This window comes from Mastigoproctus giganteus, chromosome 14 (genome assembly GCF_048544385.1).
Source record: "Mastigoproctus giganteus isolate SK-2022 chromosome 14, ASM4854438v1, whole genome shotgun sequence".
In the NCBI taxonomy this organism is placed as follows: domain Eukaryota; kingdom Metazoa; phylum Arthropoda; class Arachnida; order Uropygi; family Thelyphonidae; genus Mastigoproctus; species Mastigoproctus giganteus.
The window spans coordinates 82,115,834-82,139,329 of record NC_143588.1 but is presented as its reverse complement, the minus strand read 5'-3'; the positions used below and the strand labels follow the sequence as shown (position 1 = coordinate 82,139,329).

The window sequence follows — 23,496 nt, the reverse complement described above, 5'->3', positions numbered from 1 at the left end:
TTACACAAAAAATAATGAAAGCATCTGAGTCTACTATTCCAAAATCATCATCGAAAATCCAGCTTCATCCAAAAAAGGTGGAATGAAGCATGCAACAATGCTAAAAAAGAAAGAAATAAGTACTGGAATCTGTTTCGAAAATATCCAACCACAGCCAACTTCCTTCAGTTTAAGAGAGCCAGAGCAAAAGCTCGACATATAAGACAAGAGTAAAAAAGAAGCATGGGCACTTTATACTTCCACCATGAACAGATCCACAGATACTTCTTTAATCTGGAAAAAAAATCAAACGAATTAATGGTAAATATTCACAAACAACTTCTCCTATTCTACTTGTAAAAGAGAAGGAAATTTCTGAACCTGTAGAAATTGCAAATGCCTTAGGTACTTCATTCGAAACACTTTCAGCTGTTGCCACATATGATCCAATATTTCAATTGTTAAAATCATGGACAGAAAAATACAAACTAAATTTTAATACCACTGTCTCACATTCGTATAACCTACCTCTGACCATGTTTGACCTGCGCAGTGCTCCAGGCACTGATGGAATTTTTTACACCATGATCTTAAGTGAGGATTCATTAACTGCCCTCTTACAACTGTATAACAGAATTTTCCTAGAGGAGTATTACCCTGCTAGCTGGTGCCATTCTTATGTGCATATGTACAAGAAGAGGGAGTCCCCAAGGTTCAGTGTTGAGCACCACACTCTTTGCCATTAGGATTGATGCCATAACCAAGTGTATACCTAATACAGTTGACGCATACCTATACACTGACGATCTTGCCATCTCATGTCATTCTCAAAATATGCGGCTAATTGAAAGACAACTACAAGGTACCATTAACAAAATAGTCTCTTTGGCCAAAAACAATGGATATCGACTTTCTAAACCAAAAACAACTGCCATACACTTCTGTCGCAAAAGTTCTTTACACCTTGATCCAGACCTTCAGTTAGATGCTCATCGTATTACTTTCCAGCCTAGTATTAGATTCCTTGGTGTAATACTTGATAAAAAATTAAACTTCCTGGAACATATAAAACATATTATATGTTTTATATGTCTTAGAAAACTAAATCTTCTCAGAGTAATTTCTTCTATGTCATGGGGTGCAGATCATTACGTGTTGCTACACATATACTGCTCGCTAGTATAGGTGTAGCAACATGCATAATATTCTACTTGCGCATTAGTAGCTAGTAGAATATTGTGTGTGTAGCAACACACACAATATTCTACTAGCCTTAGACTATGTGTCTCCTGCTTATGACTTGGCCAGACTGATGCTCTGAAATGGCTCGATCCCGTACATCATAATGCACTATGAATTGCACTGGGAGCTTTTCGTAGCTCACCAATTTTAAGCCTATATACCGAAGCCTATGAACCGCCGCTACACCTTTGGTGACAAGCTATTCTACTAAATTATGCAGTCAAAATCAGCAGCTTTCCACACCATCCCATATGGCAATATCTCTTCATGCCAAAATGGAAAGATCTTTATGAACGTAAGCCATGGCTCAACAAAACATCTGGCATTAGGCTTAAAGCTCTAATCACGAACTGGGACCTGAATTTCAATAACACTCTTCAGGATACTACTATTGGAAACCCAGCCATGGAAAACACTTCAGATACATATTGATAGATATTTTCAACAATGGGGAAGGAATTACCTTCCAGATATCAACATTAGGCAAATTCACATGGCACGCTCCACTAAGTTCAGAAGTTTCTTTCAAATATACACAGATGGATCCAAGACTGGTAGTAAAGTTCGTACAGCTGTAGTACTACCAAATGCCACCACCTCCAGACGGCTCGCATCAGAATGCAGCACTTATACTTCAGAGCTATATGGTATTCTACTAGCCTTAGAGAATATAAAAGAAGCCTTGTATGCTCAATCGATCATATATACGGCCTCGTTAAGTGCTGTAAATGCTCTACAGTGCGAATCCTTACCTAGTCATCCTCTGATACATAAAATTTGGGAACTATTATTAGAATTTCATGGATATGGACAATTTGTAATATTTTGTTGGATCCCTGGACACGTTGGAATCCCAGGAAATGAGCAAGTAGATTTAGCTGCTAAAAGTGTTACAAATGTGATGCCATCTAATTTCAGGACTCCTTATACTGATCATAAATCCATTATCAAACAGACATGTAAAGAACAGTGGATATGCATGTGGAGAGATCAAAGAAATAATAAACTACTTGAAATCAAGAGAGAACTGAAACAATGGCAATCCAGTCTGAAACAGAAGGGAAGAAACCATACTAGCCAGATTACGCATTGGTTATACATTCCTCACTCTTAGCTACCTGCTAACAAATGATGACCCTCCACAATGCACTAACTGCTGATGCTCATTAACAGTAAACATATAATCATAGAATGCCCGCAATATCTAAAAGAACGGAAAACTGTTTTCTCCTCATTTTCATAAATGCAACGAGTTATCATTACAGTGTGTTCTAAGAGATTGTGAAGACATGGATGATATTTTTCTCTTTCTAAAATTTATAAATAAATATCACATTGTCTAAACCATATCACTTGTAAGATAAAGGAAGAAGATATCAGATAGTAATCAGTGCATTATAGCCTAAGTTGCTGATGCACCAACAAATCTAACAACAACAACTTAGGGTGTAGAAAGTGAAAAACACCTGGGAGCAATCGGGCAGTCAAATATGAAATTTTCTGAGCAGTGCAGACAGGCGGCCATAGCAGGTCATGAGGTATTGTCAGTGATATACAGGAAGTTTGCTAATAGGCAAAAGGAAGTAATTATCCCTTTGTATAAGGCATGCTTTGAGTACTGCGTACAGGTCTGGAGGCCTCATTTTAGGAAGGCTGTTGAGTTGCTTGAGCATGTACAGAGAAGAGCAACAAGATTGGTGAGGGGGACGAAGGGGCCCTCTTACCAAGAAAGGCTCAAGTGCTGCAAATTGCAGTGTATGGAGACTAGGCACTTGCAAGGTGATCTGATTGAGGTGTATAAGGCCTTGAATGGATTGAGCAGGCTCAATTCTGATGGGATTCTTCCTCTTGCTCAGATTATGAATCTGAGGGGGCATAAATTCAAATGGAGGAAAGACTCTTATAGAATAGATGTGCGGAAATTTGCTTTTAGCCAGTGGGTAGTCGATTGCTGGAACAAACTTCCATCTGTCGTGGAAGATGATAGCTTAAATAAATTCAAGGAAGAATGTGTGAAATGGTGTTTTTTTTTTTTTTTTGGCTAATGTTACATAAGCCTGCTTTCTTGCATCACATGCCTCTATTACTACTATTATGGAGCTAAATGATTTTATAATAACCGAAATAAAAGTGGAAGAGAAAGTGTTTAAGTTAAATTTAAGAAAGGCACCTAGGAAGGATGGGATCTATCCAATCACATTGAGGGAGGCAGCAAATGAGGTAAGCAAATCCTATGCTAATGATGAGTTTATCTTTGGATTCAGGGGAGGTCCCTGAGGACTTAAGAAGGGCAAATATATCCCCAATTCACAGGGGTGGGGAATCAAAGGGTGACGTTAGGAATGACAGCTGTTAGCTTAACTTCTGTTCCAGATCAAATAATGGAGTCACTGATTAAAGAAGTAATGCAGGAGCGTCTAGACCAGGAGTGGCCAACTTAATTTGTGATGCGATCTACTTTTTTCCTTCAAAATGTGCCGTGATCTACCATCTCAAAAATTTCATTGCACAAGGTGCACAAATCGAGGGATGACTGTATATTTAAAATTTGTCATGATCGACCGAAATTAAATCCGCGATCAACTCGTTGGCCAGCCCTGGTCTAGACAGCAGTACAGTTATACTTTAGTCACAGCATGGGTTTGTTAAGGGGAGATTTTGTCTGACCAATTTGTGTGGATACTATGATGCAGTAACAAAGGAACTGGGTGAAAAGTGTAATTTTGATAACATATACAGTAAACCCCCGCTATTCGCGGTATCTGTATTTGCGGCCGCTGATTTAATATAAAATGAAACCTAAAAAAATGTGAATTTTAAAGCTCCGTGAACATTTTCTGCCATAAAAAAAACATGGGCGTAGCTAAAATTATCTTTCCCGGTCAAACCAGCACTCAGTGGGTGGGGGGAGAGGGGTGACAAAATCCCGGCGTGTATGTTTCTCGCTAATCCTTGTTCAGTGTGTGTTATGCGCTTGTCATGGAAGGTTTCGTCGTTTGCTTTTAATTTATATGCTTATAAATTGAATAAATTTATCAATTTATAAATTGATATGCTTACAAAAGTGATAAATCTACCATTTTGCAGTGTAAAACAAATCCGTGACTTTTTCGAGTGTGTTAACGGAAGAAAGTGACTTTATTGTGGACAAGTTCTTTCTAACCCGTACAAAAATATGGCTACGAATAACAAGGGAAATGTGAAAATATCAAAAGAAGGTGATGACATTAGCGAATAAAATTGAGTTATTAGACACAATTTCTAATGGTGAAAGTGTCTCCTCAGTGGCAAAACATAAAAATCAATGAGTCAACGGTACAATCAATCAAGAAATCGGAAGAAAAAATCCGCTGTAGTGTCCGTGAAAATGCGCTAATTGCTTCAAAAATTTGCTCTGTAACTCGTGATGTTAAATTAGAAATAACGGAAAAAGCTTTAAATCTGTGGATAGAAGACTGAACTCAAAATAAAATTCCATTAAGTTCACTTATCATTCGTGAAAAGGCAAAACTCCTTTATCAACACTTTAGCGAAACTGGTGATAGCTCTGGCGGGATAAGTTTTTTTTAGCTAGCAAAGGCGCTGGTTTGAAAGACTTGTTTAAAATTTCTAATAAATGTTATATTTAATATTAAATTGTTTCTTATTTTCATTTCGATGCCATATGCTTGCATTTCACTATGTACATAGTCATATTGCGAAGGTACATATAATACATACATAGACACAATTTTAGACTAGTTTTTCTTATATACTGTATTTTATACTTTGGAACGGAACCCCTTTATTACTATAGGAGCCATAACTCAGTATTCGCGGCATTTCTCAGGAACATAACCCCCGCGAATAGTGGGGGTTTACTGTACTTAGATTTCAAAAAGGTTTTGATACTGTTGCACATAATAGGCTTTTGTACAGATTGCAGCAGTGTGGCATTAAAGGCCAGTTATTGTTATGGATCAAGGGATGGTTGAGTGTGAGAAGACTGAGTTATCAATTGACACTGCTCTTCTTGGACTAATATTATAAGTGAGATTCCCAGGGTTCGGAACTGGCCCCATTGTTGTCCTCTGTATTTATTAATAATATTTATGTAAGTATATCAGGCTTAAAAATAGATTTGCAAATGATATGAAGGTTGGCAGAGTGGTTAATGACAGTAATGATGGTATGCTACTGCAACAGGATCTAGAAATTCGGCCAATTGTGCTGAGAAATGGCGATTGAGGTTTAACGTCGACAAATGCAAAGTACTGTATACGAGTAGCAGTAATTCCAGATTAATGTCAAACTGTGTGGTACTACATTCAGGATAGTGGAAAATGAAAAATAACTCTGGTAATTGTGCAGTCAGATATGAAATTCTCTTAAGAAGTGCAGAAAAGCTGCTGGGATCAGCTTATGGAATTTTGCCAGCAAGGATAAGGTGGTGATTTTTCCATTGTATAAGGCAAAGATCAGGCTACATTTTGAGTACTGCATACAGGCCTGGGAGTCTCATTTTAGGAAGGATGTAGAGCTACTAGAGTGGGTACAAAGAAGGATAGTAATGACGTTGGTGAGGGGAACAGAGGGATGCTTTTGCCAAAGGCTTCAGGTCTGCAAATTGCAGCATCTGGAAATTAGGCATCTGCAAAGCGATCTGATTGAAGTGGTAAAGGATTTGAATGGATTAAGCAAGCTCAGTACTGATGTGATTCTTCCTCTTGCTCAGACTACACACACACGGTGAAATGGGATTTTTTTTTTTTTTTTTTCCTGGTGCTATATATGCTTGCATTCTTTGCCACCATTAATACTAATAAATAATGGCATTCAAATTTTTTTATTTCAGTATATTGAGGCCAGTGCTGTGTAGATTTTTTTTTTTTATGAAAGCCCCAAACACAAGAGGTATTAGACCCTATAGTACTTAGTACTGTGCATGGGTTGGAAAGATGAAAGAAGATATTTGTTGACATTAGACTTGAACTTCTTTAGACTGTAATTTTCAGGAAATATGTATGAAGGAAATTTGTTCCAGAAAACAGCAGATGAATAAATAAACGAGGAAGATGAAAAGTTGTTTCTGTGAGTTTGAAGTTGGACAGTAAATGGATGTTGACTGGTGGCGGCACATGTTTGGACTGTTTCGAAAGATAGAGCAGGAATTATAGAGGTCAATTCAGAAGAACAGTGCCCATGGAAGTATCTGTAGAAAAGGCATGCACCAGAAACGGTACATCTATGAGACAGAGTGGACAGACTCTGTTAGAGATGAGTCATAAGGGATGGAAGGGATACTGATACAATTGTATTTGGAAACACTGCAGCTGCTCAAACATTTGAATTAGATTCAGAGCCATCTATATAAATTGGGATAAAATCATATCTCTGAGTGTGAACTGCATGAAGTTGTTTGACATTTGATGCTTGCAAAATATTCTTTCGCCATTGACAGAGGTAAGTGTCACAGGTCAGAAGAGGAGGAGGAGCCCATCGTGGTTGAGTATAAGTTGCTACCCGAATGGAATGAAACATTCCAAACCTGCGCCAGTTCAAGAAAGCAAAGACCAGCTTGTTTTACTATGCTAGGTTTGTTCCTATATAGGTTTTGTAATGATGGATTGAAAAGGTATGACTGAACGGGATGAGTGGCACAACTTTTTATCTTGACAGCATACTTCAATAACAGTGGTTTTCCTGCGTAAAGTTTGTAGGGGCTCATGAGCATCAGTGTAGAGACCGTGTGCATTTTTCTAAATGCACCAATTGAGATTCTCGAAGCACTGTGTTAAATGGGATGAAGCCAGCGTAATGCACTCTTTCTGGCAGAATCATAGATGGGAGCACCACAATCGAGATGGGATGTGATTAATGCCCTGTGTAACTGAAGCAGGGAATTATGACTTGCACCCCATGTTTGGGCAAATGAAGCTCTGAGTATGTTTAACTTTTTTTTAGACAGGATGTCTGTACATTTTTAATACGATCTAAGAAATTTAACTTATTGTCAAGGGTTAATCCTAGAAATGTGATGTTACTGGTGACCGGGATGGAGACATTAGAAATTTGAATTTCAGGATCTGGATGAAGTTTGCATTGTTTACAAAAATGGATAGCAACTTTGTTTTATGCTGCAAGAGTCTAAAGCCATTGAGGCTTGCCCATTGTTGCATTTTATTAAGTGATATCTGACGCTGTCCTTCATTAGATATCATGTTTTGAGAATGACGGGAGATGGAAAGGTCATCTGCATAAAAAGGTAAGTCTCAACTGTATTTCAAAGCTGTTTAGTGATAGAATCTATTCTAAGAGCAAAAAGAGTGGCACTCAGTACTGATCCCTGTGGAACACCTTCTTCCTGAATGAGGGTTGCGGAAAGGGTATGTTGGTATCGAACTTGAAATGATCTAGTATGCAGCAAGTTCTGAACAAATATAGGAAGGTTGCCCAGTAGTCTGAGAAAGTAAAGATCACTAAGTATATCCTGCCACCAGGTAGTGCCAAAAACCTTCTCTATATCTATTGAAACTATTACTAGATGTTCATGTTTGACAACATCATTACGGATGACAAATTCAGCCTTGACCGTAAGATCCAAGCATGACCTATTTTGACGAAAGCCATATTGACTATGACTCATTAGCTGTTCTGACTTAATGATCCAGACGAGTCTTCTGTGGATAATTTTCTCAAGGATTTTGCTGAGGCAGCTTGAGAGAGCTATGGGGGGCTGGATGAATCTTTTCCAGGCTTCAGGAATGCCAAAACTGTAGTGTTGCCAAGAAGCTGGAAAACATTTTCTAAAAATATACGATTGTAAAAGACCAGGAGGAGGCGCAAAGCTTTGTCATCAAGATGTTGTAGCATGACACTAAATCCCATCTTGCCCGGCTGTTCTAATGGCATGCAAAAGTTGAGAATATTGCACAGGTTTGTTATGGGAGAAGGCAGGCAGTTTGAAAATTAATACCATGCTTTTCTTTATAGTGTTTTTAATTCGTTGGAATGAGGTAGTATAGGCTGATGCTGCTGAGATTTCAGCAAAAATATTGCCCAAAGCATTAGCTATATCTACGGAATTAGATAGGTCTTGCTTATTCCAGGAGAGGATTGGAGAAGGTATGGTAGGAAACTTACCAGACAGCTGTCTCGTTTTTTTCTATATTAATTTTGGGATCAGTGTTTCTGCGAAAACTGGATGCCAAATGGGTCCAGGATTCTTTCTTGGCTTTCCTTTGTATGAAATGCTTTTGCCCTTAATTTCTTATAATTAATGAGATTGGCTGTGCTTGGACATTGCCAAAATAAATTCCAGGCTTTATTTTTTGCTCTCTTTGCTCTCTTCCTCATTCCACCAGTAATTATAATGCTTTCGGCCCAGGGGATTTTATAGTGGTATTATGTCTAGCTACATTTGGAAGATGCAATGTGATGTAATATGTCACATTATACATATGCTGAGGCAGATTTTTTCCTCATCAAGGGTGATTGATGACTGAAATTTTGCCCAGTCCGCTCAGACAAATTTCCATTTTCTGCAGGGTTGAGTTGAAGGAGTCTGTGCTTTCAAAAAGTTGCATACTATTGGGAAGTGGTTACTGCCCATGGGATCATTTATTACATACCACTCTATGGTCGGGACCAGTACTGGTGAACATATTGAGAGATTTATTGCTGAGGTTTGTCCTGTTGAAAGCTGTACATGTGTCGGTGCACCAGTATTGAGTATAGTGAGATTTAGTGCCTGTAAAAAGCTTTCAATTAGTTGACCCCTTCTATCTAATTTAGGAGAGCCCCATAAGGGGTGGTGCCCTTTAAAGTCCCCTAATATATAGAGAGGTGGAGGTATCTGTATAAAGAGGTCTTCAAGATTTTTTAAAGAGTAAGTATGGTTTGGTGGTAGGTAGATTGAGACAAATGTTATTGCACTATGGAGAGTTATACAAACAGCAACAGCTTCTATTTCAGTTTGAAGTGGGATATGTTAGTTGGGATCTTCGAATTTACTACGATTGCCACACCACCAGGGCAGCACTAGCTGTATTTCGATCTCTTTGATAAAGGCAATAGTTCTTTATCGAAGGAGAAATTTGTGAGGTTAGGTAAGCTTCCTGTAAACAAAGGCCAACTGGAGAATATTGATTAATTAAGTATTGAATATTGCCAGTGTTGCAACGAAGGTCTCTGCAATTCCATTGTAAGATGCTGTGATTCATTTAGGTTTAGCTGAGGATGATTCATCTGTTTTCTGTGTGGGGAGCATTTTGGGGGTGGGGGGGAGAAGGTGGAGCGTCCGGTATCCATAGTGTTGTTTGTGTGAAGTTCTAGTATGGGTTCCTCATATCCTGCGTGTACATCTACTTCCATACTATCGATGGACAATTCAAGTTTCTTGTTGTCTTCAGTAGTTTTCAATTTTTCTTTGTCATGTGGGACCACTTGAGTATCAGTTGGGATACTGATTGGAGTGTTGGTCACTTCACTGGTTTCAGTGTTATGTGTATTTTTTCCAGAGTGTTATAATGTATTTTTAACCCAGTTAGCTAGAGATGTGCTGGGAGGTGTTGATATCTGTTTGAGTTGCTGTTGAATGAATGCTTCTAGTGTGAGATGCATGTTAGTGACCAGGTATGGTCAACATAACCTGTCTGCATGCCTCAAGGTATTGTGACTTTGTGCTCTATTTTATATTTTTGGATTTTCTTCCCTGTTTTCCATATTTCACAAGATTTGAAAAAGGCTGGGTGACTTTCTTTGCAGTTGGGGAAATGGGACTTGAGGCTGAAGAGTCTGCTTGTGTATGCTCCTTGGAATCACAAATAGGACAAATGGCATCACCTCTGCATGCCTTGTTGGGAGTGTCCATATTTGTGGCATTTAAAACAATGAATGGAATTAGGGATGTAAGGCCGAATTCTGCATTTTAAATAGCCAGCTTTTACTGAGGATGCCAAATCTGGGAGGCTAGAGGTTAAAATTATGATTCGAGTTGGAACAAGATTTCCATCTTTTTTGGTCATTATACGTTTTGTACTAATTACTTTTTAGTTGCTCAGTTCCTAAGCAAATAAAAAGTAATTCTACTTCCATACTGTTGATGGACGATTCAGGTTTCTTGTTGGTAAGTTTCCTACCATACATTAGCAAAAATTGAAAACTTTAGTAGTTTTCAATTTTTCTTTGTCATGTGGGAACTGTAATCAGGTCCCACACCTTTGGACGAATTTAACATATTGTGGGGAGTGATAGATACTGGTAGCCTGGCAAATGTTGTTGTTTTGAGCAGCCACTCTGAATGTTTTGAGGTAGCTGTTTTAATCGGGTCTCCGGATTGCAGTCGTTTAACCAGTTTTGGATTCCAAAACTGGTTAAACGACTGGTTAAATGGAAACCAGCAATGGATTCCAAATATCTTTGGATAACAAATGGTAATAACTTGCCGACAGGTGGGTTGGGTTGGGGAGGGAGGGAGAGAGAGAGAGAGAGAGAGAGAGAGAGAGAGATTGGCATCTCATTGCACTGCACTTCTCTTCAGAGCCTTTTCGGTTGGTTCAAGTCATCATCATTAGGTTTGTTTGTCTGGCCTAGAGTTTTAAGGCTCTAGAGGTGGATAGTTGTTTCTATCCATGGTTACTCCTTTGAGCCCTGGAGGATAACTTTGCCTCACTACCGGTGGTGAGGCAGGAGCAGTGCCGCTCTGAGGCCAACCAGTTGAAGTGTTAGTTAATTAGTAAAAGTAGAAATATAGGAAAAAATAAAGAAAGGTATATTTCCTTTCTGTGTTGTAACTTGTGGCTTTTCAAGTATGGAACTATTTTTAAAATAAGACTATTGAAAGAAATGCAGAAACATAAAATGTAATTTCAATCGCTTATCAAGAGCACTTTAGGAATCACAAGAATATTGCTTGGCCTTGAAATATGCTTGGTACCTGGAGCCCACCGCCCCAGATGTGGGAACAATATTCCATGGTAGGGTGGTTTGCGATTTGTACAAAGTGAACAGCTGTTTGGAAGAAAAGTAATGCTGAGAGTGAAAGAGAAAAAAACCAAGTTTTTTAGATGCAGAGGAAGCAATATTTGTAATGTGCTTGTGCCAAGGGAGATCAGAAGACAGGGTAATCCCCAAAAGAGATTAGCATTAGCAAGAGCACATGATGCAAGAAAGCAAGCTTATATAGCCTCAGCCAAAAAAACACCCCCCCCCTTCTCATTTCACTCATCGCTCCAAATGTTTGTCTAGTTCTGCCTTGAATCTGTTTAAGCTATCAACTTCTACGACAGATGGAAGTTTGTTTCAGCAATCAACCACCCGCTGGCTAAAGGCAAAACTCCACACATCTATCATACAACTGTCTTTCCTCGATTTGAATTTATGCCCCCTCAAGCAATTATTCCAGGCAAGATATATCATCTTGCCTGGAAATCGGAGTGTCACCAAAGATGAGCACAGGTTCAGAAGAATCCTTTTTGTGAGATATAAGACAGGACTGAGTTTTAGGAGGAATGACATCAGCTAAGTTGTCTTTGCCCCACTGGAGATTTACCTGGAGATCGGCATTTAAGGAATTGGTAGTGGATATTCGAGAAGTTGAAGCTGATTGAGCAGGGTAAAGTTTCTCAAACTGGAAAGTGGAAAGCAATGTGCTATCATCAGCAAAACTATGGATAGGATTTCCGGTCAATCGAAGGTCATCAATATACAAAATTTGGGGGAAAGAACTGAACCTTGGGGGACACCAGAATTAGTTGAGAAGTTAGAAGACAGCCATCTACCCTCACCCTCGGGGAGCAGTCAGAGAGAAAACTGGATAACCAATTACGAAAAACTCAGTTTAAGAATTGCCGTTTAATAGATTTCTCCATTACTTTAGAAAAAGTAGAAGTGCAATGGGATGATAATTGGATGGGGAGGTTGCATTTTTCACCCTTTTTAGGAACTGGTTGGATATGAGCAAATTTCCAAGCAGCAGGAAAAACACCTTTGGAATAAGAAAGTGAAAAAAAGGTGGCAAAGAACAGGAGTAAGTTCAAGTGCACAGGTTTCGAGAAGAAGTGGAGAAATACCATCAGGACCTGGAGCTTTCTTAGCATTACGATTCTTCAAAATCTTTCTGACATTGTTTTGATGAAAGGCCACAGGAGGCATTGAATGGAGTGTGTTGGGAATGGTGGGAGGTGTTTTACCAAGATCATTAATACATGAGTTGGAAGAAAAATGGGATGTTAGCAGGTCAGCTTCATCCTTGGCTGAAGTATCAGTAGAACCACCTGGTTTTGACAGAGGTGGGAGCAGAGATGGACAAGAGTTGTGGCCAATAGCTTTCTCAAGAGACCAGAATGCTGTACCTGGTAATAAAGATGCAAAAACTTGTGTGACAACAAACTTCTGAAAATTAGTATATAAGATACTCCTCTTAAACTCATGACATTTTATACTTTAGTTCAGATTTTGCACCAAGGCAGCGAATTATGTGGGGTACCATTGTTTTGTGTTTCTAAGTTGAAGGCATTCGTTGGTCAATTTTTCTATTTTGGAGGATGCAAAACAAATTCTGAATTGAATAATGTAATGTTATGCAAAAAACAGATTATATAATACGCTTACAACAGAGTGTACCATTCTGTCCTGTTATTTCAAAAAAAATATGGCTCAAGTTAACAATGACACTAAGTTTATAAAATATAAAGATAATATTTTGAAGACTAAATGCACAAGGGTTGAAATTAATTATATAATTTAGGTTTAAGTACACCGTAGTTTACCCATAAATTTAACTACATAAGTAGTGTAACGGCATCGTTTGATTACATCTCATATTGTGGCTATCTTCACAATGAGATACCAGGTATTGCACTACTTTGAATAAATAACGCTTCTCTTGTAGAGTAGACTACTGTTATTTATTCTCAGTGGGCACCGCTGCCTCCGAAACGCATCTAGGTGGATATTCTGCTAATATCCTAGCCTTATACATAATCATTTTGGTAGAAACACTTCTTCCTAAATTCCTTTCATCTACTACCCACTTTTTTTTACACCTTCAAGTTCTGATCAGTGTGGGTCGGGACGATGAAGGTTATGTTTATTTATTTATTTATTTTTTTTTTTTTCAGCAGCTTGAAGTTCTTTTTCTTACTTCTGCCAGACGCATATCATTTTTTCCTTAGGCAGTGGCCCAAAAAACTTTTCTGCATCTCTGTTATCACGATTTTTAGCGTGATATATTATGTTAGTTTATATCTGATAGTGTGTAGGCTAGCCAGGTGGGTAAAGTGCCTGCCTGGCAACCCAAAGGTCGTGGGTTCGAATCCTGCCTTGGGCTTGGATCACAGTAAAAATGCAAAAACCTTGGGAGGTGCATTATGGCTACAGAAGCTGGTGCGCCAACAACTAAACAAAAATAAATAAATAAATAAAAATCTGATAGTGTAGCCTAACCTCTTTCCTCCTGCAGCCTTTTTCTGAGGAGGATGAAATACTTTAAAATAATGTCAAACGCCAAGGTTAAACAATATTCTTATGAAACGGGGTTCTGATTAAAAACAACTGGTATACAATTAAACACTGTTCTTTATGTTATTTCACTGTCACCCACAATGATTACAATTCATTATCATGATTATAGTCACTTCACACACAAAGTACACTACTGTATACGGAGTCATGCTCAACATTATCACAGTTTATCACTTGGTAAAATTAAAACAAATTCTTAGTCAATAGGGAACAGGTATTAGTAAAAAAAGTTCACTTAAGTAAATGGCAATGAATGAATGAGAAATAATCAAATTAAATTCTTTTTAACAGTTCAGAGTGATTTAATATATACATCTTTATTTCAAATGTTTACTCTCCCATATATCAGAATGTATTCCCTCTACAATTGTTCAAAAATTTCAGTGAGTGTTGCAAAAAAATTTGATTCAGTTAATATTTACATTATCAATATTCTTCGATATAATCTCCATCTGCAACCACACTTTATCTGTTGTGCTAACACTGATCGCAAGTCTTTGTTTTTATGAATCTTCGGAAGTCTTCCGAATTTTCGGAAGTCTGTCTTGTGTGATTGAATTTCTTGAATTGACTCATTTTCCTGTCTGCAATACAGTTTGTTGTTTTTTAATTCAAGAATGGTTTATTTACTCAGAAGCTTATACTGCAGCCACAAAATAGATGGTTAAAAAACAGTGTATATAATATAGTTAGGGAAGGATGCTACGTGGTTGTTTTCCATTAAGCTTATTATGATACTAAAACCACTCTTATACAGGGTGGCCACTGAAAGACTGAATGATATAAAACAAAAATAACTTTTACAAACACGTTTTTTTAATTTTTTATTATTTATATTTGGAAATATAATTAATTGATTTTTTTTAGTAATATGTGTGAAAAACAACATCCCTCAAATGACCACAATTTTCCATGACCGTTCACAAGGTTTCAGGTCATAAATGTCTGATTTTGGCTCGAATGTTCTCCTTAAGTTCTTGAATTGTTCGATGTTTATTTATATAAACCCGTTCTTTCAAGTAGCCCCACAAAAAGAAGTCTGGAGCCATCAATCAGGTGAACACGGAAGCCAAACAATTTCAGCATTTTTTGAAATTATTACTTCACCAAAAATTTCTAGTAGGAGGTCCATCGTCGTCCTGGCAGTGTGCGCAGTAGCTCCATCCTGTTGGAACTATACCTCCTGATTATCTTCGACCGCTGGGCGTAAAAAATTTCCAAGCATTGTCCTATACAGGGCCTCGTTGATTCTTTCTGGCTGACCTTCCTCATTTTCAAAGAAATAGGGGCTGATAACTCTTTCAGCCATAACACCGCACCAAATAGTGCATTTTTTGGGGATGCAATTGATGCTGACATAATTCCCTGGGATTCTCAGTACCCCAAAATCTGCAGTTTTGTTTGTTGATGTACCCATTTAAATGAAAATGGACCTCATCACTCATTATCAAGTTGTTCAAAAAGCTGTTGTTATCTCTGGCTAGGTGTTGAAATCGATTGGCGTACTGCAGGCGCTGCTCAGTATCTTGGGGTAGTAAAGCTTAGACCATTTGGATCTTGTATGGAAACATCTTTAAATCTAGTTTCAGATGTTCTGGCAATGCCTAGTTGAGCAGAGCGACGACAGGTAGAGGCAGATGGATCCTCAAGGACACTCTGCCGTACAGCTTCCACCGCTGCGTCAGTGCGCTGAGGACCTCTTCCTGGAAGATTGCTGACTGATCCAGTTCTTTCAAACCGGGCGATTAGGTTCCGAATCATGTTATCGCTAGGAGATACGCTTACTTTAAAATGTTGCCAGTATTTTCTCTGAGTTTCAATAATAGATCTTTCACTGGAATAGAAAAACCCAATGAGTTTTACTCGTTGCTGGACATCATACGTAACCATTTTAATCTCCAAGGGATCCTCTATAACCTTTAAAAAAAGAAAATAAAAAAAGATTGAAAATGAACAGTTTATGACTTTTTCAAACCCTTCAGTCTCACTGGCCACCTTGTACCACATAAAAATTAGGCACCAGCATCATGGTCTAATGACAGGTATCAGTATGATCCTGAACCAGCCTGCACACCAACTCTGATGTAAAGAGTATGGGAGCAAAGATCACCCCAGGCTTCTAAGAACCCCAGATCCAGGATAAAATCTTGGCACTGTTCCATTGGCTAACAGAGTTAATCCCTCTCCTATAAATTAACTACTGGCAGGCCAATTGCTTGTATGTACACCCAGTTTCTGGGAGCATCGGCAAAAGGAGTCTGTCAGCAGGTAATAATTTAATCTCTTTGTAATCGTCTTAGATTTCCTGTTTTCTATTGTAATGGTAACTTAATTTAATACTTTACAACCATAAATTGTAATTATAATATTGATAATTTTTGTAAAATAATTAAGAGGAGTTTACCTCAGTATAGTACGTAGAACACTTCCGTATGATACTCTCCAGAAATTAAAGCGAAAAATCGAAAAACTTACATTAGAGTAACAAATAATTAAAATCAGTTTAACACAATTAAAAATATTAAAAAGAATCTAATGAAAATATTCAAAATGATTTTCCTTCCTGAAGCTGACAACACTTCAGGAAGGAAATTTTCATTCCTGTGATCACGACATACGGTCACATACAGTGGACTTTTGTCAGCTTCAGGAAGGAGAATCGTTTTGAATATTTTTGTTAGATTCTTTTTAATATTTTTAATTGCGTTAAATTAATTTTTAATTGTGTTAAATTGATTTTAATTGTGTTCATTGGTTTTTAATTATTTGTTATTCTAATGTAAGTTTTTCGATTTTTTTCGTTTTAATTTCTGGAGAGTATTATACGGAAGTGTCCTGCATTACTATATTGAGGTAAACTTAATTATTTTACAAATATTAATATCAATGTAGACCGTATTGAGCATTACAGCTCTGATTCATACTATCTAATATTGATAATTGTAATAGTAATATTGTAAATTGGTAACTGTAATTGTAATATTTTAAAATATTCAAATTTGTACTCTATTTTTCTGTTCCCCCAACAGCTTTGTCTGATGATGGGTATCGGTAAGATACCTAAAACGTCATATTAATGTATAGTAATGTAGGCAAACAGCATAATAAACTATAGAATTAATTTTCATTTGGTATAAGGGTGGTTATTAATATAATAATAACTTTGTATATAATATTTAATTGCTGTTTGCAAAAATTATTCACTATTGAAGTAGGGAGAGAAATAAAATGCTGCTGAGCTAGAGGAGTATAACTGAAACGTCATTGGTTTTGACATACAAATCAAAACTTGACTGAATTGAGCTGTGGAACAGAGAGATGTGTTATTATATATAGGTTAATGTATGTATAACAGATAGGAAGGTTTCCATATTTCAAGGAGAATTAAATTATGTGAATAAAATTAGTTTACTTGCTTTTCAGTGTCATTTAATTTGTATTACAGTGAGATGTGTTTTTTTTATTGTAAATGTGATCGAGTAATAAGAATAATTATAATAGTTTCCAGATCTGTATGTAAATTAGGCAGAATTTATTGCATGTAGTGTATTTAGAACCCCCATATTAACCCTAACTGATACACAGAGCGAGCGAGAATGCGTAGTTGTCTTACCCTGGCAGTTCATTGTTCTTCCTAGCATGCATACCATTGTTTCACCATCACTGCCCTATAAGGTGGGTGGACCATTTCATAATCTAAAATATTGTCTCCATGATTACCTGAGCCTTGTGATTGAGAGCATTATTATTTTTGAAGAGAAATTTTGGACATTTTATATGCTTCCCATGACATTCACTAATTCTTTGTTAAATTTTAATAGCAGGAAAGATAAATATTCACTTGTAATGAATTTACCATTTTGAAGGTATTCAATGAGTCTTACCCCTTCTTTGTCTCAAAAAACTAATGTCACCACCTTGATAACTGATACTACCCTTCTTGTCACAAGAAGGTAGTATTACTTAATTTTTCCCCCTCCATGGGCTGCTGATTAGTCTCTGCATTATAGTAATGAATCCTGGGAAAATTGCCCAAGAATTGTCTTTGCACGATTTGCTCTCTGCTTATGGTGCACCTGCAATTTTTTTAATATCTGTTTTGTATAAATTTTTTCCATGCTCAGTTCTTTGTGAACAGTATAAATGAACTAATTCACAGAATGTGTTAAGTGTATTTCTTTGTATTGGCAATAAAATCAGTGGACTTTTGAAAGCAGTTCGTGAACTGCACAATGTTTTCTGTGTTGACATAATTACTTTCAGACTTGAGTTCATTTTTGGTGACTCTGTTGACCTCTTCTGAATTAAGCCACCCAATTTTTGTTTGTACTGTGTTCTCTCCATCGTGAATCAGGATTCTTTCTCTTCTAGTAGTTACGGTTAAGGATAGTAACTGAAGATTTTTCTAAAAATTGAAGAATTTTTAAAAGCTGCAGCTGCTTCAACTATTCTGTTGGTTAGAAGTGGATTAATATCTAATGTGGAAAGATTTTAAGAGCCCAGAGAATGAACAACTCACAGTTGAACTAACAATATCATGTCCTGTGAAATAACTCTAGACTTTTCATCTTATCGTCTCATTTGTATTGGGAAAACCACACTAATAAAATCAAAAGATTTCTGCCAAGTCAACTAAGTAAGTTCAAGTTTGTTCGCAAATCTTTTCAAGTAATTGATGGCTTTACTGCCCTTGCCCTGATTGATACCACATATCAGTTTAGATGCACAGCTTTTTTTTTTTTTTTTTTTTTTAAGTTCAGAATGGTCTGTGTTTCTAGTTTGTGATATAAAGTGGAACCTTTATATCACAACCTTCTTTCCTTTTTTTTTTTTGTCGAAAGGGAATTCAAATGCCATATTTGATATTGCTAAGAAAAAGCAGTACTACACTCCCATTCACTGGAAGTTAAATTTGTTTAATTATTAAAAAATAAAGTGATATCCAGGGCCACTTGAACTTGGGTAGTTTTCTCCATGTTTAGCTGCAGAATACTTTTTTCTCATATCAGTTATTACAGTTACAGAATTTTAGGCTGTCCATAACTTGGAGATTTTCCCCACCCCTGCATTTGATACTCTCATAATTATCTTGTAGACATTCTTGAAATTTGTTAAGAAATTTGTTTATCATATACCCTTTTGTCCAGAGGATTTATGATAAGTTGTCTGAGAGGTTTGTATCTTCAACTGTCTTCTCTGTAATAGTACCACAAATAAGGTCAGGGAGGCCATGGCTGTAGCAAAGAATGGAGACAAGGAATTTTTCATGTATGTGAATACAACAAAAAAGAAAGCTGATCAGATCAGACCATTGTGCACTGGGTTTGGGAAAGGCTTAGAAAACCCAGCTGATGTTGTGAATAAATTGATTAGGTACTTTGCATCAGTCTTTACTGACGAAAGACCCTTCATACGCAGAAGAGGCTATGCAAGTGAGGCTGGGCCACTTATAATTACAGATGATTGTTTATTAGAAAAACGTTTGACATAAAGGGAAGTAAGGCTCTTAGAGTTGATGGCATATACCGTGTAGTTTTGAGGGATCTTGTGAGAAAGTGTATTGAGCCATTGAGGTTAATTATGAGGGCATCTTTGGACTCGAGGGAGTCCAAAAATCTTAGAGGCAATGATTGAGTGCAATCCAGGGACATTTAGATAGAGATGGCATTCTGAAGAACACACAACATGGCCTTGTAAGGCAGTTATAAGGTTATATTTGGAATACTGTGTTCAGATTGTGTGAAGTTGGTAACTACAGACTGGTTAGTCTGACTTCAGTGGTAGAAAAAACCTTAGAGACAGTGATTAAGAGTGCAATCCAGGGACATTTAGATAGATATGGCATTCTGAAGAACATACAACATGGCTTTCTTAAGGGTAAATCATTCTTAACTAATTTAGTAGGTTATTTTGACACAATTACTCATGAGTTGAATTTAGGGAACAATTTTGACATATTTGATTTTTAATAAAGCATTAGACTCTGTACCTCATGATAGGTTACTGTATGAGCTTTGAACAGATTGGGATTACTGGGTATATGAATAGTAATACTATTTCTGTTATTCTATGTTTGTTTAGGAAAATGTATTCGTAGTTTAATTTATTAATGTTATGGTTCATCTTCCAGGAATACATGTATGTTTGTCAGTGAGTCCTTGTAATTTAAAATTTAACATAATATTTAGAAATCAGTCCCAATCAGTGGAACATGTTTGTTTTAAGATATAAAATTAATTTAAAATAAGGCAAAAATTTCAATTTTGAAATGCTGTATTTACTTGAACCTAAGAGGACAGTTTTAATCTTTACTTTGAAGGGGCATGGGAATGTTAAAATTTGTAACTCATAGAATGTCCATTGCTTGATGTTTTTGCTGTTTACAACACTAGTGTTATTTAGCATACAAGAGTTGTAGGCATTAATTTCCACTGAGGTCTATAAAAATTATACTAGAGATATTGTGGTTCAATATCATGAGCCCAAGTATTGCAAAACCATGCCTAAAGTTTGTTTAAGAATAATTCAAGAATGTATAGTACAATTTTCAGGGTGCATACAATACTCACAGTATTACATTAAAAAGGTTCCATGAATGATGAGCTGCAAACCTCAAGCCTTTCATCCTGTATTTTAGTGCATGATGGTGGGTGTACTGATGTTATATTTTTAAGGAATACCCTATGGGGAGGGAATGGGTTATTTGGACAGGTGATATGATTGGTGCCTTACAGAAGGAGCAGTATTGTGACATTTTCAGGCATGGTTTTTTGAATGCTGTAATTGTGATGCAACATCATACATTTTTCAACAGGACCAATTACCTATACAGAACTCCATCTTTGAGAATATAATGCGATGGTGCATTATGGCCTTGCTGCTCTTGTGCCGTAAAGCCTACAAACAAAAACAACAAACAATATAACATGACATGCATACACTGGCCTGCTCAGAGCTCTGATTAAAGCCATTTGATGCAAATACTGATTTACTAAGGGCAACAAGAGCTAACAGATGAAATTTTAATGAGTTGGGCTACCTCTGGTCTGTAACATTATATGCTCTTTGTAGAATATTTTTCATCAATTTATAATTGAAAAAGTGGTGTTAACTTCACCTCCATGGATGAGTTCAAGCACATCTTTCCATGGAGGAGAAGTTAACACCACCTTTTCAATTATAAATGGAAAATGTTCCTCAAAGATTGCTATATTACAGACTAGAGGTAGCCCTACCTGTATTAAAATCACATTAACTATTGGTTGCTCTTGATGTACCAGTATTTTTATAAAAAGGTTATGTTAGGTTAGCATTAGCATTAGTAGAGGCATATGATGCAAGAAAGCAAGCTTATGCAGCATCAGCAAAAAAAAAAAAAAAAAAAAAAAAAAACCTACTTCCCCTTCATCCTTCCGTTCGTTTGAAATACCTGTCCAGCTGAGCCTTAAATTTATTTAGGCTATCAACTTCCACAACAAAGGATGGAAGTCTGTTCCACCAACCAACTACCCGCTGGCTAAAGGCAAATTTCCACACATCTATCCTACATCTGTCTTTCCTCAATCTGAATTTATGCCCTCTGAGGTGATTATTGAGCAAGAGGAAGAATCCCATCGGCATTGAGCATGCTCAAACCATTCAAGGCTTTATACACCTCTATCAGATCACCTCGCAGGTGCCTAGTCTCCAGACACTGTAATTTGCAGAACTTAAGCCTTTCTTCGTAAAAGCAACCCTTTGTTCCATTCACTAATCTTGTTGCCCTTCTCTGTACGTACTCGTTCCAGCAGCTTTACATCCTTCTTGAAGTTTACTGTTGGTTGTTTCAGTGGGTCAGATTAAGATTTCAGAAATGATGTAATATGTTGTGGTGTAATATTATATTAAAAAAAACACCTTTATTTAAGTTTAATATTCAGTCATCTTGTCTTTAAGGAGGATCTTCATAGCTTCAAGAAATATTTATACATTTAATTTAATATATATTTTTTTGGCTTTAAGCTAGCTTTGGTTTTTTAGAATATAGATAAAATAATTTATTGTACAAACAGAAGACTATGTACTAATAAGGACTTTAAAATTTAATTAATCTATCCCAAAGTTTGAATAGCATAAAGCTTAATCTATCCCTGAAATTTTTCTGATGGTATTTGGTCTTTTCAGTGGGGAGTATGAGGCCTCTGTTTGCAGAAGAGACAGGCTAAGTAAGTAAGGGAACAAAACCCTGTTTTTGGTAGTTGGAATTCTTTTGTCTGATCAGCACCTGAAAAATAGACATTCCATAATAATAAAATTATTTCATAATTTTATTATTATGGAATGTAATAATTCTGATTTAATTTAGAGAATGTTAATTTAATGGAAAATCCCTGTTGATTTACACATTTTTGTGTGATTCAGCTGCATGTAATTCTTGGTCAAAACCATATGGTTTAATTTAATCAGAATAAGTAGTTTAAAAAGAGTCACTTATAACTAATTGCAGTAATTTAGTGTCTGAACCAAGAAAGTAATCATGCGCACAGTATGTTCATTCTGACCTTACTATATGTCACTGGTATGATACTCAAAGTAACTTGCTGTTTGGCAGTTCCTGTATTATGTTACTGATAACTTCTGAGAGGCATAGTCACTCAGGGATTTATTATATAATGATGACCTATACTGTTTAAAGGGTTTTTTTATTTTATGGGGAAAAAAAAAAAAAAAAGTAAGTCTTAGTATGTTTATTTTCATGTCAGTTTTCCATAATTTAAATGGAATATGTTTAAGCAAAATTTTCATATTTCATGTTCTTTGCTAATTTTTTCTCCGTACTGAGCATTTCTGATTTGCACCCCTAATTTGAACCTCTTTTGTTTCAGTGGGTGCCTAGGAGAGTTCTATCAGATCATGGCCCCAAAACTATCAAACAAGTTAGAGAAGAAGCTTCTCGAGATTATGGCATATATATTCCACCTCCCCCTTTCATGGGTTGTAACATTACTATACCAGCCAATATTTTGGGAATAGGAAAAATTCGCAGTGGATTAGATGATGTTTTCAGTCCTATGCCAATAGGTAAGTTTCCTTTGTACGTTAAAGAATACTCTCCAACCCTCTGTCTGTAATTCTTGAATTTAACAGCATGTTGTGAACCTTAAATATATTGCTTTGTCTTGTAAAATCTGTTCCTTAAATTAACCTAAAACTATTTAGATTAATTTATGTACTCAATATAAGGGTGCCTCCGTAGCCAGGTGGGCAGCAGCAGTGCGTAGCACATGCTTCTTGATTAGACTGGGGTTCGAGCCCGTGAGCCACCAAATAGGGAGGATGCGGAAAGGTCAGGAAATGAACATTGCATATCCCCAGAGCAATATGGCCTTAGTTGCTAATGCTCCTAAAAACCAAATATAACAACTTAATATAGGTCTGGACTAAAATAAGCAAATTGCTTTTACACAAGTTCTTTAAAATACGAACTAAATGATTAAATAAGAATTTAATATAAAATGTAAAATAAAATATATAATGGAATACAAATAAAACTGTTAAAATGAAATACAAGATATAAAATAGTGTTTCATGTCTCGTTTCCCAGTTGTTTTATTTCTGTATTTGTGATATACAGGCAGTTCCCCGTTTATGAGTTTTTGCTTTGAGTTTCTTTTTTTCAAGTACCAAGTGTTAACAAAATCAAAAATATGAATGTTAATTGCAATAAATAAATGCTAAACATTCACAAATACTTCATTTCAAACCATGCACATAGCTATACAATACAGTACT

General features: G+C 36.6%; 1 protein-coding gene across 1 annotated transcript in view; it reads left to right on the top strand.

The window, feature by feature from the left end:
* The window catches only part of NAT1 (N-acetyltransferase 1), a 321,119-nt gene that overhangs the window by 71,291 nt on the left and 226,332 nt on the right, over positions 1-23,496 (top strand). Inside the window, exon 7 of the mRNA XM_090388830.1 lies at positions 22,590-22,785. Within this exon, the coding sequence (XP_090244956.1) occupies positions 22,590-22,785 (196 nt within the window). The remainder of the gene's footprint in view (positions 1-22,589; positions 22,786-23,496) is intronic.